The sequence below is a fragment of the Pipra filicauda genome, unplaced genomic scaffold, assembly GCF_003945595.2.
Source record: "Pipra filicauda isolate LSUMZ 115617 unplaced genomic scaffold, ASM394559v2 scaffold163_size1657671_pilon, whole genome shotgun sequence".
NCBI lineage: Eukaryota > Metazoa > Chordata > Aves > Passeriformes > Pipridae > Pipra > Pipra filicauda.
Window position 1 is genome coordinate 908,579 of NW_024104140.1, and position 26,417 is coordinate 934,995.

The 26,417-nt window shown below is 39.4% G+C and overlaps 1 protein-coding gene across 5 annotated transcripts in view; it reads right to left on the reverse strand.

Annotated features, from left to right (window-relative positions):
• Nucleotides 1–3,466: 3,466 nt before the first annotated feature.
• Nucleotides 3,467–26,417, reverse strand: part of HOOK3 (hook microtubule tethering protein 3) — an 80,830-nt gene continuing 57,879 nt past the window's right edge. For 2 of the 5 annotated variants that reach the window (XM_027745219.2, XM_027745215.2), the window contains 9 exons: nucleotides 25,323–25,410; nucleotides 20,613–20,690; nucleotides 19,862–19,896; nucleotides 19,012–19,094; nucleotides 17,575–17,675; nucleotides 16,270–16,374; nucleotides 16,092–16,163; nucleotides 14,479–14,615; nucleotides 3,467–6,347 (listed from right to left, as the gene is read on the reverse strand). In XM_027745219.2, coding sequence (XP_027601020.1) covers nucleotides 6,332–6,347; nucleotides 14,479–14,615; nucleotides 16,092–16,163; nucleotides 16,270–16,374; nucleotides 17,575–17,675; nucleotides 19,012–19,094; nucleotides 19,862–19,896; nucleotides 20,613–20,690; nucleotides 25,323–25,410 — 715 coding nt within the window. In that variant the 3' untranslated portion in view covers nucleotides 3,467–6,331. Of the gene's footprint in view, nucleotides 6,348–6,434; nucleotides 14,616–16,091; nucleotides 16,164–16,269; nucleotides 16,375–17,574; nucleotides 17,676–19,011; nucleotides 19,095–19,861; nucleotides 19,897–20,612; nucleotides 20,691–25,322; nucleotides 25,411–26,417 lie in introns of those variants that run through there. The other 3 variants (XM_027745217.2, XM_027745218.2, XM_039379295.1) reach the window with 3 other exon arrangements.

A 26,417-nucleotide genomic window follows, 5' to 3' on the forward strand; every position in this document is an offset into this window, starting at 1 on the left:
AGGTTGAGAGTGAGCCCCCTTGCCAAACTTAGCCTTGGAATTGCTCAGTGGTTTACGCCTAAAGGATTTGGCAGCACTTAATCACTGAGTAATTTAACACTCACAGAATGACTCAATAGGATTTACTACAAGCAAAAGAGTAGCTTAATTATGACTCTAAGATGACAACATTGATGCTACACTTGCTGTAGGGCACTGAAATGGATTCACACAGACACAGACGTGGATGTTTGCACCTGTGTGTGTGTGTGTGTGTGTGTGTGCAAAGGTACCTCTTAAAAATTCCCCCTGAGTTCAGTGAAGTACCGTTGAATGCCTTTGCATTTCTCTGTGGGCAATGGGTTGAGCCTTGGGCAGGGGGTACCAGCCCAGGCCCCGTTGTCAGTTTTCAGTGACGGTCTCTGAGCTCTCAGACCTGTGGGTTGACGAGCTCCCAGAGGCATCCTGCTCCAAGAGAGGTGCTGGCACAGCTGCTGTGGCCCAGGGGAGTTCAAAGGGCCTCATTTGGGATCCCTGTTCATAGGGTTGCAAAATGCTTGGCTTTAGTCATCCATCAGTTTCCATCCTGGCCTCAGTCCAGGTCAATAATTTTCCTCAAAAGTGCAGTAACAATAGTATTGTTTCACTCTGCTGTGATTCAGACAAAAATGAGTTTCCCAGGCTACTAGCTAGAAAACAGTTTGTTAGGCAGCAGAAATTCCTGGGAACAGGCAGTGTTACTGACGAGCCAAGGGGAGCCTGACTGCCCGTGGGCAGGATGTGCAGCACCACGGGCGAGTCCCGAGCTGCTCACAGGGGGTGTGCTGGGCCTGGAGTTGTGCCCGTGCACTGAGCGGGCAGAGGCACCCCCAGGGCACCCCCCAGCTGCTGGTGGGACACCAGAGCTGCGCTGTCAGCAGAGCCCGTGCCAGCCTTCATTCCAGTGCAGCCTCCGGCTGGTAAGGACTGCCAAAGAGCCTTCTCTGGGGCAGACAGAAGGGCACACAGTCATTCCAATACTTCATAACAGTTGAAGGGATTGGAACAAGGGTGTTGAAGGTGGGAACAAGTCTGAAAAGCCGTTTGGAATATCACTCTGGTCCATTTTTGTATCTTGTGATCTGTTTTAATCAGAGGTCTGGTGGTTTTTTTTTTCTGTTTGGGTCAAAGCCAAAGAAAGACATCACGTGTGATAGTGAAAATGCATTTTAGCTTGCATCCACCTCACGTTTTACTTGGGGTTGTGGTGACTGTCTTCATCAGTTTCCTGGGACTCTGAGAGGGTGGGGGGGCTGGTTGTGTTCAGGGAAGTTGGGAGGTTCCATTCTCTGCCCTTAGCTCAGGGTGGGTTTGCAAGACCTCCCTTCTCGGCACGGAGTTGTGCTCCCTGTTAGCTTGTTGACAGCGTAGCTTGGCACAGAAACCAAACATCCAGATGTGTGCACACCTGCAGGTGAGACGTGTCTGTTGTAAAGGAGTAAAGGCAATTCCATGCCACCAGTCAGAAGGCCCTGGAGGCAGAGAAGTGCCACTGGCTCCTGGGGCTCTTGGAAGACCTAAACCAGGAAAGCACTGGGTACCTTCAGTATGTGAAGAGTTTTCCAGTCACATCACTGAATCTTTTCCCTGACGTAGCTGACCTTCACTTCTGGTCTGCCTGCTTTGCCAAAAGGACACTTTGCTGTTTTGAGGCTGTTGTTTCATTTCAGCCCCTAAGGAACAGGAGCGAAGTACGGATGCCCAGCACTGGTGGAACCCCCCTCTGCGGTGCTGTGTCCTGTGCTGGAGGCAGAGTGACCATGCCCTCCCCTCCTTGGCAGCCCTGCAGTCCTTGCAGCCAGTCTCGTACAGCCCTTCCTCCAAGCTTGCTGCTGGCTCCTGCCTTCCAAACACAGCGGGTACAAACGTGCTGGCCTCTGCACAAGGATTTATTTGCAGGTACTTACACATCCAGCACAGGTGTTCAAAAGTTACTCATGGATAAAAATGGAAAAGGAGAACGGTAGGGGGGAACCATGCAGCTTCTGGAGTGTGCTTCCACCACACAACCTTTAACACAGCAGTGGCCTTTGCCTCCTGCAATATCCAACACAACACAAGGATAAGCACACTTAGGATGTGGTGGTAAAAGTAGGGCCCTGCAGCTGTGGGGTGTGTAGGAGAGGTGCCATTTGGAAGATGACCTGCACTGCTGCATCCTCCCTGCTGGGCCAGCAACAGTGGAGGGGTAGGATGAAGGTGAGTGGGCCTCAGTTCCCCCCTATACCATGTGAAAAATAAGGGAGGCAAGTGCTGGCCTTGTGGGAGTTGATGGGGAGGGGAGGCCAGAACAAGGGATGCTGATGTGGGTCTCGGCACACTGGGGGGTTGGGGGAGCTGGGAAGGGAAAAAAATATATAGGAAAAGTTAGGAGAAGTTGACAGTGTGGGAAACAACAGGACAGGCAGAGGGAATGGTGGTCAGAGGCAGAAGACACTACAGTCATGCCCAAGATGAAGAGGAGTGACTGGGGTGGGATGGAGGAGGGCAGGGGACCAGAGTGAATCCCTGGCAGGCAGAAGTGAGGCTGTGGCAGCTTCCTGCCTCTACCATCCCTGTGGCCCAGGAGAAGCTGGCCACCAGCCCTGGGGCTCCCCTGCCCTTCCCAGCCAGCAAACTGGGCCCACCCTGAGCCTCTGCTCTCCTGTTACTGCTGCTGCCACCATGAGGGCACCCTCATGCTTCTGCTCTCCTCTTCCTTCTACAGAGCAGCCCCTGAAGGGCTCTGTCAGGGCCTTGGCACAGCTTTCTCCACCCCAGCACCACAACACTCGTGGGCTCAGTATCTCTTGGTGGCTGTTGCCTTTTCTTTCACAATGTTTGCCCGTGTCTGAGACCACCACCTCCTCCTCCCCCAGATGCCAGAGCTGCTCACCAGTGCAGAAAGGAAGGACAGTTGTTTCTGTCCACATGAGCAATGTCTTTCCCCCCCCCTTTAGCTACGCCTGTTGTGAAGCTTCCATTGGCACAGGAAAATTGTCCATTTTGGTCACTTAGCTTTGGCCCTTTGAGAGGCAAACTACGCCGTGCACCTCAGCAGCCAGGTGGGATGCTTCCCAGCAAAAGTCAGGAGGTTTGCTGTTTCTGAGGCTGCTGCCCACCTTCCCCTCACCTTCCTCTGCAGAGCCCCAGGAAATGCATTTCCATGATGCCACTTCTCTGTGTAAGACTCAGACGAGCTGACACCAAAGCTGCCCAGGTAGAGCTGTGCTTTGTAAAAATGTCTGATTTTTTTCCCCAGCTGTTCTGTAGTACCTGCTTCTAAGTGCGTTGAGGGCAAGGTTTGTTTCATCCATGTTATTCCCACTCCACTGGGGTCCCTGTTAACCACCAGCTGGTGTCATCTCACACAGCAGAACAGCACTTTACGCTCAAACCAGTAACTTCTAACACAAACTGTGCACTGGTCTAGTTCACAATCAAGTACCAAATAAAGGACAAATAAGCATTTACATTTTATATAAGCGTTTATTTACAACTTGTTTAACAACTGTACACTCTTCTATCACCTTTGAAGCATTAGTGTATTTGACTGGGAAAAAATATTAAACCTTTTGATTCCAATTATCATTACTGAGTATTTTTTTTGTCTATATACAGGTATGTATATTAATACTGCTACCATGACAATCTGGTAGTTACACAATTTGTTGATGAACTCAAATGGGAAATTAATGTTTTGACACTCTACGAATCCATTTTTTTACAGAAAATATATCACTGGCAACTTCACAAACAGTTACTTTGATAATTGGTCAACATTTAATTCAGGACTGTCAAACAAGCCGCTATTAAGAAGGTAAGAGAGTTTTCTATGCAGCACAAATGAAGTTAGTAATCAGAGACATGCTGGAGATCACCTCTGAGTTGAGAGCTTGCAACCACTTCATGACAGAGATGCCAGGCTAATCTAATTAAAGTAGCCAGCTCCTTGCTGAAAGTTACTGGCTTCACCTGACATCTCTCTGTTGCATTAGTAAACTCAAACAACTTTTGTCAAGCTAAACACACTTACATACAAATGTCATCAAGGCTCAAGAACAACTGATATTTAGTCTCTAATCTGCACAGACCACTTGGAGAAATGAGGTACTGCTCGGCTTCACATTGGGACACCTGTGCAGGCGGGTGCACAAAAAAAAGCATCCCCTCCCGCCCAGCACAGAGCCCTGATTTCAGGGATCCTGCACCCAGCCTGCTTGGGGCAGGGTGTGGTCCCAGCCGGAGCAGCACTTGCAAATGAAAAACATACCATGCCTTTAACACCCAACTAAAAGAAGTTTTACTAGTAATGCTTGCCCTGACACATAACAAGGGATCAATGGCTAGGACCTGGAAGGACACAAATCTGCTGACTCAGTCTGATGAAATGCTGCTGCCCCTGCTGTAGGAATAGCTGACTCGTTATCACCAAACCCCAGATCCTGGCTGCAGGTCACGTCAGACTTCACTGTCCCTGGCCCTGGTGGACCAGGAAAGACATATCCCCATCTGAAGTCTTTACGGACAGCTGCCAGCCAGAGCACCTGGTAGCCACAGGCTCACCTGTCAGGTATGGCATTCAGAAGGGAAAACACCACACAGCTCTCACTGGGATCTTAATGCTTATCCTTCGCTGTCCTGCCTGGTCTGCTTGGAGCCCATTCCTACCTGCCCTTCCCTTTGCCAGGCAGCACCGAATACAGCCCCTCTGGGGGGGCACACAGTCTGTCCTTCCTCCACATCATCCTGCATAGCCCACTGACTCTGTGGGATCAGGATCCCTGAGGACTGAGCACAGGCAGCTGTCTCGGCGCACAAGCTGCGGCTCTGTCCAGAGCCCTGTCTGACAGGCCAGGGATGAGGCAGGCACAGAGTTTGTGACCAGAAGGGACTGCAGAGATGAGTGGACACAACACTTCTTCAGCCTGGAAAACAGGGCTGGTGGTTCTGCTACCGCCTAAATAAGCAAAACCATTCCTGGAGGCAGCAGAGTACATATCATGCTTGTGTTTCTGCAGATTAAGATCCAGGTGAACAAGAATGGGGTTTCCCTAGAACTGGACTTAACGTTCTCAGCATTCAGACTCTTTTCAGATTTTCCAGCAAGTCCTACGGCTTGAAAGCCCCTTTCCCTGTTTGTTATGTACTAACTTCTATACAATAAACCTCTTAACTTACAACACTACAGCACTCCCTCGTCTTCTGAATCTTGCCAGTACTGGATGTCCAATACAAAACAAAGATACAGTAGTACAAATGTGCAGATCTTTAAGAATATTAAATAAGCAGCTTTTTAAATTAATACAGGCAGTACAAAGCATTTTGAGTTACACTGTCTACATATGGCAAATCTTATAGCTAAACTTCATAATACAAAGAAAAGCCAAGCTAGTGCAATTGGAAATTAAATAGCTAAGACTGTGATAGGAGGAAAAAAAAAAGGAAAGGAAAAAAACCAGTACAGGTGAAAGACAAACGACCCAAAATATAAACTGGCAAGGACAGTCTGCATAATATGAAAGTGTAGATGACTTTCATACTTATCTCCATTCATGTTCTTTCCTCAGATTGTTTTAACAATTGTACACAGATTGGAAAAAAAAAAAAAGTTTCTGATATAAACGAACAATACAGCTCAATGTAGAGAGAAAAATACAACAGCCACAAACTACTGTGTATATACATATTAAGGAAGCAGGCAGTGCCTGTGAACAAAATACCACCCGGTAGTTTGACTGGCTCGGAGATTATCAGATGAAACTTGCTTGGTTTTCTAAGGAAGATGGGATCGCCAAGCAGCAACTCATTAGTCATTTCTCCTGGTAAAACACCTCCTTCGCTTTACTTTATTTATTTAAAGATTCAAAGTGGATCCTTTAAGGGTGCAGGTGCTTTGAAATTTTAACAGTAACCAAAAGGCCTTTTTTAGGAACTCATTAAGACTAGATTTTTATAGTTCAGCATATGAAAATGTTGCAGGAAGTCTGTGTGTTAATACTGTTAATCAGAATTAAATAAAGTGGACAGGCGGAAATAAGATGGAGAGCTGACAGTGCTCTGTCAGTTTGCAGAATGCCTCCTGTTGAGTTGTGAATACTGGATTTCCTCTCTTCTAGCCTCATAGGAGACCTTTTGTGAAGAGAAAGAGTAAATGGAAGCGGGAAATGGGAAAGCCACTTCCCAGGATGGTAAGCTTCTCTGCAAGTAGATCCCCCTTTGAAATCGGATGGCCATGAGTCTTAAGTGTAGAACTGGTTAAGTTTTGGTTATGCAGTCTGGACAGAAAAGCAAGTCATGCACTGAACAGTCCCTGTTATAATAATGCTGCAGGTCATGCAACCACATCACTGCAAATAAAAGAATAAAGAAGAAAGTTAAAAAGCAGATAACATATTACTGTTGAAAAAAAAAAAACCAACAGAGAATAGAACAGGTATTTTTCAGAGCAGTTTAGTAAGGCTGTCTCAAGAGTGGTGCAAATTCATGGGAAAACATTTTTGCCAGAGCAACTCTTCAAATTAACAGGAAGGTTACAGGCCAATAACTGGAAAAAGCAACAAAACAGCCTTGGGCAATATCTAAATTTAGCTGTAATTCAGACAAATTTAAACACTTCTGAGTAAAGTCCTTCAGGGCACCATTCTCAGCCACTACAGCTATGGAAACTAGGTTTATACAGCAATGAGAAAGTCTCAGGCATTCCTGCTGTCTGTGAGTACAACAGTTAAAGAACCAAAGCAATATAAAGTGAAAGGTGCCTGTCCAACACTGCACGTGGTTACGTATGAAAAGACAATCAGGGTCACAATGACTGTCTGAGTCTTCCAACTCTGAGCACCACTGAAGACTTTAGGCATTTATGTTTCATCAGAGCTCATCTGGTGCATGAGGCTACAACTCAGCATCACTGCTGTGCTGCACTGGCAAGTTCTGTTTACTGCAGGCAAATACAGGTTGGAATTGCAAGAAAATGATATGTACTCTTGTTAAAGTAAAGCTGAGTAGGAGCCACTGAGCAGTCCAAAGAGCACATCACAATGCTGCAGAAGTTCGGAAGAGAATTGGAGAGGCTGACATATTTCTCCATCCTTACTGATGCACCCTCTTTCTTGGGCATTGTGACCAGAATGGACTGCTTTACTGACACAGCCATGGTGCTTTCAGCTTCCCCAGGGCACAGATGTCCCTACACAGCATTGGCACAGCACTAAATGGGCATTTGGGTCTTTGCATTGCAAAGAGCAAACTGGCTTCTCCAGACTGAAGTCAGAGCCCGTTTCTCTCCTCAGTTCCTTCTCCCTTGTATTGCACTGGTCATAAATGATTCTAAGAATGCTTCTTGTGATGGGAAAGTCCAGGTTAAATAGAGAAGAAAGAATATTTATGACAAAGCTGCTACAAGTCCTGCAGCTTGTGTATCCCTCTTTTTTCCCTTCTCATTCATCCACCCAGAATACTAACTATAGACGAAAAACAAACAGAAACATAGAAACATGTATCAAATGGAATAAAAAATTTAACACATTCAAAGCAGACCTTGAGGGTGTATTTTGAGCAATCACTGTCTGTTAAGCTTGCTTGGCACTGCTTGGGTGCATAAAGTTACAGAATTCAGGATTAATAATATGAAGATCACTGTAGTTGTTCTATAAAAAATTATAAGTTCAAGCTACGTAAGCAGGTACCTATTCTATTGTGCATAAATGAATATAATCTACTCCTTTAGTCTCACCTGGCTATTATTTAGTTCAGACTCACTATTTAGTAGCACTTCAAGTGTCCTGTTGCACACAGGAAGTGACACTGGAGATTTCTCTTCGAGTAAATAGTACTTTTGAGAGGTCTTGTAAACTCAGGACACTGTATTATCTTTCAAGGATGTAAAAAAGTCATCTGTCAGTGCCCTTTCCTGACTAAAAATTCTAATCTTGTTCTAAAAAAAAAGTTGGCTGTCAACTTCTTTCTCTCTATTTTAAAGCTACCTGTCGAGGCAGCAACACTTCAGAAGACAAGAGAGATGCAAGATGTGAGGGTAAATTCACTGAGCATAACCTGTCACTGCATCTCCAGCATCTTCAGAAAGAGAGAGTTTATACAGCAGATAATGTGTGTCTACGGAGGAATGACAGAGAGAATAGAAAGCAGACTACAGATTTTAAAAATCGTGGCTTTAGAATGTAATCCTTATAACTATTCCCAAACTTTACCTATACTTCTAAATAAAAGCTTTAAAATCTCTCTCAAAACCACCGATGGCTCCAGGAAATAAGTTTACTCTCTGGCTTACTAACCTTTGGTGACTGAAAATAATAATCTCTTGCTTTACAAAATTTCAAATTACATAATTGATGTTACATTCAAACCCAAATAAAAAAATCTGATGGTCTCATTACGACTATTTTATAGCCCCATAAATATTACATCATTTGGTATTTTTCTCTTAAAACCCTGCTCATTTTCATGATCAGTCTAACAACACAAGCAGGGCAACAGAACAACTGGCCTTTAAGGCAGGTATAATCATTGGGGATTCAAGTTCCTTTTGGATAACAAACTGCTGTTTACCTGGGGAAACCCTTGCTTTTGCAGTGTTTGTACCATGCTATGGTAGGTTAACAGTTCCTCAAAGTGTTGGCAAATGACTGCTTTTGTAACGACTAAAACAAGCACGTTCCTCCTTCTGAAATATGCTATTCTAACTTCAGCCCTTTGCATTAGGACCTCCCTAATGCAAAACAATGAATAAAGTCACCACCAGAAAGGAGAGGCTTCCCAATTGTCTTAGATTTCCCTCTACTAACAATATTTTTCATGTTGTATGGATCAGTCTCTGAGATCCAAGTCAGCAGAACAGGAGCAAGAAATTTTTATCCGACAAACGGAATCTGCTTCCAGTCTGGAACTGGCACACAGTGTAAAGGGGATTGAAGGATATTTAATTTTCCAAATGACTTCACACACACAGCAAACAGCAGCAGAGGAAATTCCTGATTTGCCACCAGAGCCAACTAATACAGAGATATATTTCAAGATAGTCCTTCACTACCTTGGTAAGGCCCAAAGTTGAAGGTTACGGTCTGGGCCTCAGTGAAGTTGACACCAACACCATCCCCCAGCAACTAATAGATGAGGACTTCAGCTGTAGCAGTTAGTATGAGTTCCTGTTGATCCACTGACTATAATCTGACACCAGGACAATTTGTCTGGAAAACTGGCTTGGCTATATCGCTGCACCATGGGATTTGTCAAGTTTTCTAAAGGTCCTCAATCAAGACTCATTCATTACCTAATTCAATGAGCTGATACATTTTAAAAATGAACTTTATGTCCCAATATTTTAATGAATCCACAAAAATAAAGTCAAGATAAAACAGAGGACAAAGTTAAATCCTCAACAATTCCAAATGGTACAGTGGAGCTGGCAGCAGAGTCAGAATTTCCAGGGTTTCACTGTACCAGATGCAAGAAGTCTGAGGTTGCTCTGGCTGGCAATGACAGTTTCTGCCCTGATTAAGTAATCAGTTAAAATTAAATAATCAGTTAAAATTAAAAATTAATTAAAAAAAAAAAGGAGAAAAACCTAGCTCAAAAAGCAAAGGTTCTTTCTCATTACTTTTAAAATTAACACCAAAATGCAAAATGGTGGAAGATACACTACTCTTCCCATTTTTTTATTGAACAGTTGCTTGCATCTGTCTCCTCCATTTTCAAACTGAAAAAAATCACACCTTATTTTCAGTAATAGCCTGCAGGGTCACTGATAAGCTTCTGCTACTTTTCCAGACTTCCAGAGGGAAGAAAGATCACAGGAGTAAGGCAATGCACATCATTCATGCCAAGATATTTTTTTGATTCCTTAAAAGTGACAAACTGGAGGTATGGCTGGGATCCTACCTAGAGTCTCACGGCTGCTCCAAAAAAAAAAAAAACCCATGACTTGAAAGTATATTCTGACATAGTAAACTTTTTTAGCTATTTATTTATGCAATAACAGTTGAGGAAAACACCTGCAAAATTTGCTAAAATTGGTTTGGAGATACTGAAGCTATTCACACAACATTAATGCAAAACACAGAGTCCACATTCTACCTAAAACACGTGTGCAAAAACCCATAGGAAGTCAGTACTGCATAGCTGACTTTGAGTGCAAAAATACCTCCCTCATCAATCCTTGCAAGAAGTCAAAATGTTGGTCAATAACAAAAAAAAAAAATCCCTATACAATAAGTAAAATTCAGATCCTGTTTTGCTTCATAATAAAAAGAAAAGTTAGCCACATTCAGGACAGTCTTCCTCCAAATCACTAACAGGAAGGAAATCAAACGGTGACACCAAAATGTTTTCCAACTACCAAATCTACAAAAAAATGTCAACACATTAGGACAATTAAACCCCTAAAATTCATCCATGAAAGGATGATTACATGTTTTTAAGTGTATAGTCTAATATACTAGAGAACCAAGGAAAAGCAAGAGCTACCTGCATATGACAATATACCAAGGACTTTAAAATTGCCAAATCCTTTTAAATTTTCTTGACAGCTGGCACATACCACTTACTATTTAGGATCATCATAAAGCAGTAATAGGAATATTCACTGTTAATTCTTTCATACACAATGATTATAAAATTGCCAGTGCCCCTTACAGAACAGAAAGCCACAGAAAACTTGCAGAAGCATTACTGCTAACTCGGGTGACACTGGAACAGGACAAGTGCTTTTGCTTATTTAAGCATTTGCTTATTTTCAAAGACAGAATGAAAGGCATCCTGTAGCCACTACATATTTATTTCATTTTGCAATGTGTAAAGCTCTGTGCTCCAGACATTTGTTTTCCCTTACACTGTGGATGGAACACACAACCTTTAAATTAGATTACTTCAGTTTTCCTAGCACTTAGAAAATACGTGTTATGATCCAAGTGGCTATGTGTTGCTATCAAGAAAAGAAACTTGAGTATTTTTTCTCTGTAATGCCTGATCGGATACGCTAACAACTTAACTCCCCACAGAAGTATAAAAACTGGACTGCACAGACATTCTTTAAGGTCAGAAACTAAGCTTCAGCTCTGAACAATGAAAATATTCATCCATTTATCTGTTAACTTTTATTGGTATTAATTAAAATCTGTCAGAAAGATTATTCTGGGCAGACCCTCAGCACAGTGCTCAGCAAAGTCCTCTCATGAACTCCTCAGCTGTTTCATCACTGCCCTAGAGAACCTTTTCTCTTCAAGCTCAGTTGTAGGTTTGTTTTTTTTCTGTAGTGTATCAGGACAGGATATAGCATTGCTTTAGCAATTACCAACAACAATTTTGATGTAAACAGTCTTTATTGCCTCAGGAAAAAAGTATCCCTAAAAACTTTCTAGAACTATCCAATGTAATGAGAGAATTCTGTTTTATAGCTTGGGTTTATTGCTTATATTCTTTTATTACTGAAGATAAGACAAATAAAGAACATTCACTGGTGGCTCACCTATATATGTGTTTATTCCCTGGAGTTACACTCCGAGCTTCTTCTTTTTCTTAATACCACACTACTTCCAAAGCTACATAACAAGCAAGGAAAATAATGAAGCTTGAACCCTTCGAATAAAGAAGCTGTTCTTGTGAAAGAGGAGGTTTAATGATGTTAACCACTTGCATTCATCCACACCCAAAGATTAACAATGGATGCATGCAGCAAGTAATAGAACTAAAATGCTAAAGAATAAGGAATTAAATTCCTTATTGCAGAACAAATGACTTACTGGAACTGGACAACAATCAAGTATATTTCTGTAAGAGTGCAGTACATTTTTAGGTTTTTATATTCAGCAAAAATTCTGGGAAATACCAGAATTTCTGCAGGTTTGTAAATTCTCAAAAGACATAATGATTGTTCACTTGCCCAACAATCACTGTGGGCAACAGGAAAGTTTAGATTCAATATTAGTCTTGTTTTGCTCTTTGATGCTACATAATGATGCTATATATGCTTGAAGGGAACTACAGAAAACACTTCAGTGTCTTATCTTGAGGGAAAAGGAAAGACAGAATCACAAAGCAGAAGAGAAAAGCCAAAAACCACCAAGAAGCAAAAGAAGTCATGAGAGATTGGAAAGTAAAAGGAAAAGACAAGGCCTCTAACCAGCATTTGTTCATCTCCTAACTAATCATCCAAACTTTGGAGGCAAAATGGTAAAACAAGTGTTAACAAAATAAAAGCAACTAGTTGTATTCTAGTTTGCAGACCATGTCCTAGTTATTTTAGACCTGTGCTTGATTAACAGCAATAGGGAATTAAATTTTGACACAAAATTAAGAGATAAAGCTCCCCGTTAAGGTCACATTCCTTTCTTTCACAAATACCCTTTGGCAGTTTAGTAACAGAAAAGGCCAGACAGATTAAAATAAAAAGGAAGCTTTAGGTATTCTTAGGTTCTTTCTCTGATATAAAATGCTGTAATCTCAAACAAGAACATCAACTGATCTTACTTGCTCCTGTTCACGCACAGCATGCGGCAAACAGTTCTTCAAATTACTAGAATACATTTCACGACAAGATCAATGAAAGATGTCCCACAAAAACTGTAGTCATCTTGCCAGACAACACACACAGCATTCTGTATCTCAGTAAGAGACAGCAAAATGAGTATCACCTCACTGAGCTACAGAAATTGTCCTCAACTTCCTTCACATTGTTACCTTCCTGCACACAAGAAACTTTGCAATGTCTTACCTAATCCTTGCAACCACAGCCCAGACCTGTCATACCCTGAATAAGTAAAGAGAACTTTCAGAAAACCATCTTTTTCCAAATGTGAGGAGTAAAGCTACATTCAATCAGTACAATTCAGTATCTGTTTTCGGGGGGGGGGGTGGATAACCAGAACTGAAAATTATTTTCAGACACATACTGAATGTATTTCTTAGCCTAGACTGAAACAGATCATGTACTTGAGAATAAAACAGCAGTACCTAAAAATGTCATTCATCTGTTTATTACCCTTTAATCTATGTGTGCTTGTTTTAATTATCCTTTGCTCATTCTACCCAACTTGTGAATTAACATAGACATTCAGATGATTAATAAATGCTACTATGTATTTTCTCTAAAGGGATTTATAACAAAATGTCTTCACTTGGGAGGGCATTAAAATAAAGTAAAAGAATAAATTTATAAACCAACTGCATGTGCATCAGGGTCCAAACAGTCTCTAAATGAAAACTATTTAAAACTAAATTACAACAAGATGTATGTATATGGAAGTTTCAACCAATATTCAGGTTCTCTGTGTCCAAAAATTCTTCAACAAAAATGATAGGGAATGCAGAGAATTAGTCAGGAGAAGAAGCACAACTTGGTAGGAACAGAACCTAAATAGGAGGAACCTCCATCCACCCCACTGATGAACATGAAGGTACTACAACAATTAAGAAGCTACATACTCAAAAGGCAGTACAACAAATCACAGCCAGTTTCCAACAAAGTCAGCAACAAACTCACCTGAAGGCACTGGTACCATTAGTAAGGCAACTAATACAATTATCCCCAGAATCAATATATTAAAAGCAAGTATTTTAGTAGGGGATGACAACTGGAATACATTAACAATATTAATCGGGGCCTTGATCCATTATGTGTTGCTCATCCATAATTATAAAATTTAAAACAAATGTCCTTTTTAAATGGATGATGCAGTAGCGTATTAGAGCATTCTAAGTATTTCTCCACTTTTTTAGAATATGTATTTAAGTGTACACTTGACCAAGAAGAGTGGAACAAACCATTTGAAAATATTCATCTCTATGAGCAAAAGAGGTAACACCAGTTGATAAAGAAAAACCTGAAAAAAATCATCCTGCTTCCCTATCAAATGCCAAGAATAAGAACAAACTTCGCATGTAGGAGGTTTGAAAAGAAAAAAAAAATCATTCTTTTTTGCATTGGTAAGTTTTGTAGCAGGAAATATATTTCACAATAGCATTATATTCTAATTTTGCATTTCTGTAATGAGATTTCAGCATTTTTCTGAAGCAACGGGTTAGCACATGAAATAAAAAGCCTAATTCCCTTTGAACAAGAACAGTCTTATATAAAGCATAGCAACCCTTATGGCACAAAAGTACCAACTGTGACAAGAAGTTTACATTGTTACATGGTCCACATAAGGCTTTTCATAAGAGACCAGGCTTCATACAAATAAGACTGTTATGATACAGCACTCCTCTAGATGGTTTTAAAATTTTGGCACATTCAAAAAATGCAGAGAGGGAGAGAGAGAGAGAGAAATGGACTTCAAAAATATAAGCAAAGGGCATTACAGAACAATGAGAAACCATAATAAAACCCTTTCCTGAACTGTAAAATAATAGCAGTAACAAGGGAGAAAGAGAAAGGATGCTGGTTTATTTTCCTTGAATGTTGTCACTTGCAACAGAAGTGGCCTGGATCACAGGGCAGTTTTCTTTCTAAAGGCAAGGCTTCTCTACCTTGCTGTTGCTGGCTGAACATGACCAGGGTAAGATCTCCTTGTGCTCGTGGCTTGCCTTTGTCTAGCCAGGAAGGACTGTCCTGAGCCTGTACTAGCCAGTCTATCTTCTGCTGCTTTTTTGTGCAGAGTCATCCCCTGCGGACAAAGAGAAACTTCTCAGTGAATACCAACACATAACACTGAACAACTTTAATCATTTGCATTTTGTTTATTATCTCCTTCTTCACCAACCCTGACCACCTTGAATTCCATACACAAAGCACCGCATTGTCAAGGATAAAGGTAACATATTCTCCCCTAACACTCAGTGTGGAGTTCTTCCCCCTCCCCACCCCAATTGCTGTCCAGGTTTAGAGCAATTGTCTAAGATCTCAAGATATGGTTCTCCACATAAACTCACGGCAACCAGACAATTCTTTTCAAAAGGGCTCCCCCCATCCCCGGCTTGTTTAGCATGTTGAGCTAGAAAAGTACTTTTCCTCTGAAAATAGTTTAGGTATCATGGTCCCCTTTGAAAACACCAGCTCATATGTCAGGAGCACATCTTGAGAGACAGTATGTTTTCATGAGGCATAAATGCAAGCAGGAAAGCTGTGATGGCTTGTGCAGTTGTGTATAAAAGCAGAGGCTAATTAAAGGCTTGACACAGACAAAGCTATCAGAGATCATCTCAGTGTTCATGACAGGTCACTGAACACTGAGACAGGTCTTAGCTTGACAGGTCTTAGCTCAGGCTTGTCTCCTGCTTGTCAGTGGGACTAAGGTTATAAAACTGGTCAAGGACACTAGTCACCTGAACATGCCTTCAAGTATGTAAACAATTCAAACACTCTGCTTTTGGGCTTGCCATTCATGGACGTAACAAAGATGCAGAACAGCAAGAAGGAAACTCTTCCGAGGGAATACAGAGAGGAGGAATTCGAATTTTATGGTGGAGCAGAACAAAACATGGAAGTTACACAGGTTAAGGAGTCTTTCTATATGAAGAACAATTTCAATGCAACTAGTATGCCAAAGAGAAGTCTTGAACACATTTGATGAAGGTGACAACTCTCCCAGCATACAGGCCTAGCAAAAGCTGTATGGCTGCACAGGTCACCTCTTCTATTCAGATTTACTGTTTGAATAATTTAGGTGAGGGTCTTGCTGCTGTCCTCAGCATCGGTATGTGGCCAAACTTGCTCTGAAGTTAAATGGGTAATTTTTCAGAGCACTTACTGCAGCAAGTAAGCTGAAGTGCTTTGATAGTGCCCCTTCATTAAAAACAGCAAAGAATCAAAGAAGAAAGTAAATTTGAGCACTGTAATTTTGTGTAATTGAAAGTCTGGGATTACAGAACACTGATCTGAGCCATTTCTGATTTTAAAACTTGAAAATTACAAGCATGTTCCTTTTAATTTACCCCGAGGTTATCACAGGAACATATTTTTATACGGTGATAGCTTAAAATTACTAAAAAGTATTTGTTTCCGTGTTTGTGTGTTGGAAAATGCCTTCCAACCAAAATTACTGTCAATGAATGAATACTGTTATAAACAAGCCATAAACAAGTAATATTAACATCTTCTTTCCTCTTTTTTTTTTCAAATAAAAAGTTTGGTAGATTCTTACCATATTGTACCAGGCACTAACGATAAATTTTTCCTCCATTTCTCTTTGACTTTTTGTTTTCTCATATTCTTTCTACAAAACATAAAAAAGCATAGATTTAAAACCAAAGTATAATAAAAGTGTTAAGTCTCTAACTAAAAAACAATGATCATCTGCCACAAAACACAAGGATTACTACCTCCAGAGAATGAAACATTCTGTCCCGCTCCTGCAACTGATTTTTCAGTGCCTGAATCTCAGGAGCAGCACCCTGGTTCTGTTTAGGATCTAATGTGCGGATGACCTGTAAAAGAAAACCAGTTTGTCTTTCACTAAATCCTGAAAAAGCAATCTTGTTAAGGATTAAGGACCTTTTAAGTCAGGTTAAGAAACAAAAATGTGACTTAAAACACATCTACTTCTCTCATTAACCATGATGCATTAGAACATCTGAGGAATTTCTTCATGGAAAGAGTTGTTAAACATTGGAACAGACTGTCCAGGGAGGTGGTGGAGTCACCATCCCGGGAGGTGTTCAAGAAGCAACTGGACGTGGCACTTGGTGCCATGGTCTAGTTGACAAGGTGGTGATGAGTCAAAGGATGGACTCTATGATCTTGGATGTCTTTTCCAACCTTAATGATTCTATGATTCTATAAAAGCATGCTATTTTTCTAAGAAAATACATGTTAGACCTGAATGCACTTTGTACAGTGGAAGAGTATAATGACTCTACTGATCTTCACAAAAAACCCCCACCAGAAACCAACAATAACAACAATAAGAAATGGAAAAAAAATAATTTTTTTTTTTGACAAAAAGATTACAAAAAGTTAAAATTGAAAAAAAATTATTTGATTAGATTTCCTGAAGACTTTTGAAACATCAGTCATTCAGGAAACTACACAGAAGTAAAGGAAGACACGATTAAATTTTGCCAAATTAGGAACCTACTTGCAGATTCCAATGTAATGACACGTATCCAATGCAAATGATACTACACCATGGTCAGATGAACAAAGACACTGATATGCTTTTGAGAAACTCAAACAAAATATCAAAGTATAGTAAGAGAAGGAATGTGACTATGATTAAGAACACAATATTGTAATTTCAAAGCTGGTAGTTTACCCACACCCTCAATATCATACTTAAATATTAGTCACCTTCTCGACAGAAGCATGTGTTAGATAAAGGCAAGGGGAATGCTGAATATCATCAGTTGAATGTAACAGCTATGAAAAGGTGGTATAGTTAAAAAGATCCCTTTACTCGGAAAAAGCATCAATAAAAGAGTCACAAAAATGGGGTAAAATCTTCTGCAGAATTAATCCATATTAGGTACCGTAACAATAAGAAGATAAAAAGAACTCACTGGACCTTCCTTCTTTTTTACTTATTAGTAGTGTGTATACAGATAACTCCTTTATTTTTATTCCCACAAAGTGCACATGGAATGCAGTCTGTCAGAGCAGGATGATTAACATGAAACACATCGACTTACACTTTTGGCCTTTTCCAAATACTTTTTGTATCGTTCTTCCATTTGTTTCATTTCCTCCTCCTTCTTCCGTAAAGCTTCTTGTAATTCTTCAATTTTAAGTGCTTTATGTCAGGAGAGGGACACATTGGAAAATATCATCATTATATTATGCATATTTTAATGTTTTACAACAGACATTTAAGACACAGCTAAAGTATATTTCAGTTAAGAGAAGCTGACATAAGGAACCTGATTTAGCAGATATCACAATTTTAATTATTGAACAGCTCAGAAACACACTACAAATGTGTACTCCCATATAATCTCATAAGACAGCTTTTTTTTACACAAATTTTGCTTTTTGAAATTATGAAAAATAAAGAGAAATGGAATAATCAATAAATCTCTTTACTGAACACACTTAGAAAACTAGTTTACTAACGACTTACAGCTTCTATAATATCTTGGCATGTAATACAGACAAATATGATTTTTCCTATTTTGTAAGAGGAATAATTCTTACCAGGCACAACTCTTGCTTAAATCTGCTAAACTGTAACACTGGACACAGTTTATTAGAAATATGACATATAGAAATATAATTTTCTCCTCATATTTTCTTAAGCAGCAATGGAGACCAGTAGGACAATTTCATTGCACAGCTTTTTCCTGCGTTGGTATAAGTGTATATGTCGAGCCACTATTACTTTTACACCTTTATACAACTTTTCAGATCTCAGAAAACTCTATCTTTTTCTATTTTTTCCACCACCTTGTTACGAATGAAATCTTTTTACCACAAATCAAAAAAACTGCCATCGGTTACAATCTTTTAAGTTGTTCTATTATAAATAGTCCTGGGAAAAAAAAAACCAAACTACCTCCTTCATTACTTCTCTGGAAAACATGTAGCAGTAAGGTTCTAAAACCCAGCTAGACTCTGGGTGCTGGATACCATCTGAGCAATATGATATATATATATATATATATATATATATATTACAACATATTTTTGAAAACACACTGAAGGAATATATATTGAAAGTAAAAATAAAATCGTGATGGTAGAAAGGATCTTCTAAATTAGGGTCTTATGAGACATGACAGTTCTGAACATCTGAAGTTCAGTGGCAGTTATGACAGTGACCTGATATTTCTATGACCATTGTCAGTGGGGGTCAGGACTAGATGATCTCTAAGGTCCATTCCAATCCCTTAATGTTCTGTGATTCTATGATTTCTTACTACAGTGGTCTCTAAAATGTTATCCCATGCACGTCAAGTGTTAGAACCATCTTTCTGGTCACCACAGTTTTCAGAGAAATTAATAACATAGATGTCACTTCCACTAAAAATGTACATTTTGCTTACCTGACACCTCCTTAAGGTATTAAAATTAAAGACCTTGCACATGAAATACTTTACAAAGAAAAGAAATGGACTGCACAGGTAACTCACAACTGTTATTGCATCTTGGTTCCAAATCTTCAATAATAGCTCGTTTCTTCTGTAGCTCATTGTTAGCTTCATGGAGCTTCTCACTGTTACAAACCACAAAAGCACATATTGTTTTCCCAATATTATTACTGTGCTTGAATGACCATTAAGCAGTACAGAAAATCCTCAGAGAGTGATACATTTCTGAGAGCATGATTGATTTTTTTGCTGTAGGGCATGAGGACAAGTGACAGTGTGACTGTGAAAATATTTGTTAAGTAAGATGAAAAATATGGTCTATGGAGAACTGCAACAGGAAACAGTTTCTTTAAGAGTTAGTTGTACAGTGAGTGCCTAAAATGAATACTGATAATGGAGATTACACTCAGAAAGAATGGCTAAACCCAAAGGCAACAGAAACAAAGACAGTCAAAAAGCAAACATCTCTTTGCATTTTAGGCAAGTAAAAGATGTGCAAAAATAGTGCAACAAAATGATAGGACTCCCTAAAGTATTACCTTTTGTGTCATAATATATACTAAAGAGTAAACAAATTAATTTTGTTTATATATAACACGCTTTCCTTAGAACAAAATTACTTAGTCCTTCAGAGCAAAGATTTACACAATGTTAAGTGAAGTTTTCTAACCAACACAAAATGATGGTTTTTTTTCATGGGTCTTATTGCTTTCACAATGGCTCTGTATGAAATAAAAATAGAATCTGAACAGCAGATTCCCAAACATTCCTGTGTTATCTAATTTCTCTGAGCTGTATATTTTCCAGATCCAGGATTCTGTCTGCCTTCCTTATCATACGGAAAACACACCATTTCAAATTGCAAACAAAATAGGCAAACAGAAATACTTACAGATGTTCTTCAAGTTTCTTTTTCAGAAGAATTGACTAAAACAGAAAGTTAAACATTTTATTTTAATATATTGTGAAGTTTTAGCATAACTTTAAAATTATTTTAAAACATGTAATTTTGACATTCTAATCAAAATACAACTTTATTACTTCAGTTTTAGATCACAACTATAAAGGACCCTCTGTGGTAGCAATCTTTCTCTCCACAACTGTGTGACTTCAGTAAAATTAGAATGCTTTAGAACCTTACTAATATTTCCCCAGGAACTAGATCAGTAAAAGCAAGATCCATAAATGACAAAATTCTATTGTTTTAATTTGTTCAGTTCTTTTGTAATTAGACTTGGTAAATTAACCTGAAATTGAAAAGTGCAGCAAAATTTGCAAGAGCTATCCTACCAACATTGCACTGCAATTTGCATGAAGACATGTAGCAAATTAGTTGAAGTAAATTCCCATCCCCATAGAAACCAGAAGGAGTAGAGTATTTCTGACTGAAGCATAGCAGAAATTCTACCTTTTCTCTGTTTCTTATCTTTACTGATTACAGACACATAAAAATTACCATACAACTTACAGTGTTCCACTTTCTGGTTAAATCACATTTAGATAAGCTCTTTAAATAAAAGCTTTGAGGAAAATTTTAAATTTTAAACTCACTTCATACAGGGTGAGTATCTTTCAAAAAAAATAAACCCAATAAATGTCTATGAACTGAAAGTAGTGTTAAGTAAATAGAAAGCCATACTCACAATAGCCTTGAGCAGAAGCCCATGCCAAGAAACAGAGATGACATTAGTATAAAGCAAAACAGCAGCCAACAGAAGAAACTATTTAGAAAGTCATGAACAGAAAAAGTTAAAGCTATGTACTTTTTCACACATGCGCAATTTTTTCCTCTGTTCTTATGAGCAATTTCATCCTGTAACATTTTCTAAAACACATCACTAAACCCAAAAATGTAAAAATAATAAGGAAGTACATTTATAAATCATTGTGTTTAAACACAGAATTTCAAAAGAGAGCAACTGCTATTTTGGAAAGTCATTTTAAAATAAAAATCATACAACCAACAAAGCGAAGGGAAACAAGCAGTCTCTTGGGCTACAATAAAAATTAAGGGATGCATGTGTGTGTGTTTTTGTGGTGTGATGCTGAATTGTGTTATTGCCACACTGATTGAATACAAAACAACGTAGAACATTTAAATCTGAAAATGTCATATTGATTTGTATTTATCCAGTACTAATCATGCCTGAGGTTTAGCACGTGACTGATGGTCCAGATCACCATCAAATTATTAGATAAAATCATCAACAAAATTACTTCATTGTTTTTTCTCCAATGCTCTTTCAATATAGGTTTAGACACCTTGCTAATAGAAATATTGCTTTTTAGCTTGGCTATACTTCAAAATACTGTCTTTGATCACATTCCTGGGGGGTGTTTTTACATTATTTCAAATGAGATTTTCTTACTGCCACTATAAGCAAGGTGGAGAGCTGTAAAAACAAGCCAGCAAAACTCTATTGATTTCACAGTCAGAAATTTGTAGCAGTTAAGGATTTGCATGTTTTGACCATGTGGCTTTTTAATTTTCCAGTCCTCTGAACAACTGTAGCAACATCACCATTTCTGTAACAAAAAAAATATTTGTATGCATCTTTCTCGGTCACAAACCATTTGAACTGGCATCACCACTTATATCTGATCATTCAGGGGACTACTGGTTGGTTAGGACAGGATAGGAAAAAGTTGGAAGCAGTGCCCATTTCCCTAATAAAAACTGAACTCAGCTTTTCTTTTGCCGTCCTTCTATTGCACTTGGGTTTAGCTTGGCACAGACACAACTACCAGTCCACATTCACTCCCCTGCTGTATTTCTGCACTTGTTTGCCTCCTACCTGCACTGTTGTGGGAGTAACCCCTCTCTCACCAAAACAGATCATGTTCTCACAAGTAAGAAACTAATTGTGATAAATAGCACTAATTGTGATAAATAACTAAAAGAAGCAGAACTGAGTTTACCCACAGCAATTTACCCAAAAGACAAGATTAGGAAAAAGACTAAAACATAAAATGTGTAATTTTACACACCCAAAGATCCTGTATATACTTGTAGCCAGGTAGATAAATTCAAATAAATTACTCTAAAAATGGGCAAACATTACTCCTGGTTTTTTTGCAGCCTCAGTAAGCTTTAAGGACTCATACACAAATCTTCTGCTTCTACAATGTAATTACTATAATTGTTGTTATATCATAGGAAGTTTCCTATAAAAATCCCAACCTAAAAAAAAACCAAAAAAACCCAAACAAAACCTTTATCTAATTTTGACCCAGCTTTACATTTAACTTCATTAAAATGTTTTATCTGTTCATAATAGAAGTACATATCTATAACAGAACTGTAAAAATCAGCAAATGCACGCTTAGTAATTTGCTTTTTCCTCCAGCTGCAGCCAAGTTCCACTTACAAAACAGCAGAACAAAATACTTTTTACAGTGTGGTTTTAGGAAACAGGTATCCAATTGCTATCTTTCTTTTGCATTAAAAAAATACTGAAAAAAAGTCTTTTTGCTGGAAATTTCTTTCATACTTAAAAAGCCAAAGAAACAGGTCTGTCTACCTTTTCAGGACAAAATTTGGTTTTGTTTTATATGTTAATGTCACAGGTAGATGGCTAGGCTCTGGCTTGAGGTTAAGCTGACTTAGCAGGGTAAGGGAAACTGTGGGACATCACTTCAGAAAACTGCTTGATGAAACTGGTAAGGCTGTGAGAGGATGATGAAAGTGACAAACAACACCACAAGGGATGGTCAGATTTCACACATGTTAAGAGTAATCACAGAATTGTTTGGGTTGGTAGGGACCTTTAAAGGTCTCAGCCAAATTCCCCGCAGTAAGCAGGGACATCTTCAACGAGATCAGGTTGCTCAGAGCCCTGCCCAACCTTGAATGCTTCCATGGATGGGGCATCCACACCTTCTCCAGGCAACCAGTGTTTCACCAAACGAGCAAAGTGGCCAAACTTCACAGGTAACGGAGTTGTGGGGACCTCCTAGGCAGGTGTTGTGTCAGTAACAGCACATAAGACCAAGTTTGCATGTGTAACATTATGAGAAACATCAGGCGTGGGATGGACTTAGCAAGTGGGGCAGAAGTAACTAAAGGCAGTGTTTATATAGGAAGGGATGAGGGCAGAGAACATGAGAACAAGGATGAGAAAGGACAGTGATGATAAGCATACAAATGATTTAGTCAAAACTGTTTGGGGTAACGGCTGAGCAGCCCCCACATGACTATGGTTTCTAAAGGACAATAAATCAAACCTATTCTGACCACACGAGACATGTCTGAGTTGATCCTAAAGTCCAGAAGGCTGGGGTAAGGAGGCTTTTCCCTGGCTAGCAAGGCAACAGCCAGGATGGACTAATCATTCATCACAAGAGAACACATCAGTGCCCATTACAGGCCCAGTGGCAGCGACACCTTTTGAACAGCTGCCTTCCACTGCACTTCAATACAAAATCAAACTGCTTCCCCGTATGGACCTTGGCACACAGCATGTTTCTCCACAATGACACTTGCCTGTGTTAGGGTAGTACTTCTACTACTTACAGGCCTAAAAATAACTTCAACTTTAAAACCAAACAAAACCTCAACAAAAAACAGACCTTATCACTCATCACACAATTTTGAATTAAACTGGAGTCTTTAGTTTTCTGGATTGAGCACATTTAAAGTCCAAGTATATAAAAATATGGATTTCTGTGCATTGTTGCAGAAAAGTAATGAAAAAACAGAGGAAATGTGCTGAAAATGATCTATTAATGAACTGTGCGCCATGTCTCTCCTAACACTTTTTCTCATGCTTCTGAAGAATCCCTCTGTTTGTATTAATACCTTATGGGTAACTCAGTTAGCCCCAACTTCCATCTACTTAAGCAGCTGGGTTTAACTTCTGAGGTTTGCTTTGCTTTGTCAGGGAGACTGCATGTGGTGACCATAACGTCAGAGGTTCTTGCATCCTCAACCCTTCTCTGAGTCTACACTCACTCCTTTGCTTCTTTAGGAATACATGAAATCCTACACACCAGACTAAGCGAAACAGGCCATGGGATTAGGGCCCACAAATCACCAGTGGTATGGTCAGACCTACACAGAGGCTTGTGAGTGCAGCAACTGCACCACGAACTTGCCAGCTCTGATTTGACAAGGGCTGCCTGGCACACACAGAGGCTGTGCCGTGGTGTTGTGCTGTCAACAGAATCATTTCAGATGGCACCTACACAGGCTGCAATCAGTCCTGTAAGCGAGACGCAGACACATCCTAAATTTCTGTCCCAACCAGAGCCTCAAAAAGGGACACAATTAAAATCATAGTAAATAAAGCTGAATACAATTAGAAAAGGATCATTTACAATAGTCAATGCCTGAGAATAATTTTTTCATATTCTAGTTCATCCTGAAAAATTTGATTTTGGCCAATAACCAAGACAAAGAACATCTCAGAATGGGCCTATTTTAAAATGCGTTCTAAAATATGCCCTAAGTTACTTAGGAAAATAATCTTATTGGAAATCGACTAGATGTTTTACATTCATATAGTTTATTCTGAAAATTAAAAGGATAAGCTAAATTAAACACACTCTTAAATGAACATAAGCAGCTAGTAGAAACTTCCATATTTTATATAAATTAGTTAAAACAAAACCACAAAAATAGAAAGCAACACATTAAAATTTGTTGCCAATTAGCAACACAATACAGTGAGAGTGTGAGCATACACTGTGCATGTACAATCCAACAAATCACTGCTTTCAAGAAAGTTCTAGAGCTTCTTTTTTCAAATACAAAAGATGGTAAACAATTTTTGAGTGGAAGACTGAAAGTTGTTTTCCACAGTAACTCAGCTGCAATATGTATTCTTACATTTAAAATAAAATTAACTCTGTATATAGAAACAGAAAATGCTGCATGATGTTGAGGGCCTAATTATTTTACTTTTTTGGTCTGCCTGTTTTTTTCCATTATGAGATACATTTACATCAACAATTGCAGAGCTTCCACTGGCTGGAAAGGCCTTAATTCTCATTAAGAAAACTAAACCAAAAATAACTTCAAATACTTTATTCACAGAGAATCAACATTTCCCTAATTCCCTGTAAAACTCTCTATTCTAATTAAATAAATGCTAAGTTTTCTATTGGAACAGACACAATTATTCAAATAAAACATATTTGACACCTTCTCTACATAGGATGGTTTTCTATTCTACACAAATATCTCACATCCTATTTAGAGAAGCACAATTTAGTGATAAGACCACACGAGTAAATATGGAAAACTATCAGAAATCTGTGTGTATATTTCTTTTACATAGTTTTTTTTACAAAAAGGTCAAAGTTTCAAAAATGGTAAGTATTCGAATGTAAGTTTGATGCACATTTCTACTTACATCTTCAGCTTTTGAACCTTGATCCTGTAAAGATTTTTGTAGTTCTTCAACCTGGGACTGCACTTCTAGAAGTCTCTGATTTACCAATCTAGGAAAGAGATAACAGAAACAACATATGTTTTTCAGAAAAAACCCAAACAACTGCAAGAGGAAGTCATATTTTTAGTGTCCGGTGTTTTCAGATTATCTACACAACAGGTGCAATACTGTAATTTATTCGCAAAAAAATTTACATAAAACTTACAAACATTTACTATTGTCATCCAGAACATTCTGATACTCTTCCAGGACAACATAAATGCATGCAGAAATCATTTCTATACACATGAAACAGGAGTTTCTAACTATCAGTTCACTGTGTGAGAGCTGCTAGCTTACTGCTTTTACAGTTACAGAATCCTATAGACCCGTAGGTTGGAAAGGGATCTCCAGAGGTTGTATAAATCCAGCCTCCTCCTTAAAGCAGGTGCACCTACAGCAGATTGCTGGCAACCACATGCAGTACCAGGTTTGGACACTTCTAAGGATAGAGGCCTTTGAGCTTCTCTTCTAGAGCTCAGACCTGTACTCCATATTGCGTCTGTTGCCTCTTGTCCTTCCACTTACACTCTCTTGAGAAGAGCCTGACTCTGTCTTCTTGACACCTTTCCATCATGCAGATGCAGATGACAGTATGATCTCCTCTAATCCACCTTTTCTTTGGCCTGGACAAACCCAGTTCTTGATTTTGTTCTCCCCCTATCACGTGCTCCAGCATCCCTCACCTCAGAGGTGTTCTGCTGCACTCCTACACATCCACCTCTTCCTTCTACTGGGGAATCCAAAATATGTTACGTCCAGATGTGATATCTTAAGTACCGATGAGAGGTGAACAATCATTTTCCCAGACTGATTGCTTGCACCTTGCTGAGGGCAGTCAAGATCATAGTCAACTGCAAGGTCCCCAGATAACACATCCTACTTTGCTGCCCAGTAGAACCCCAAGGCTTTGGCAGCAGAGCTGCTCTACAGCCTACTGGTCCTAGCCAGGGACAGGGCTCCCATCAGCTCATTTCTCTGTACTGTTGAGCACCTCTGAATAACAGCTCTCCCTTT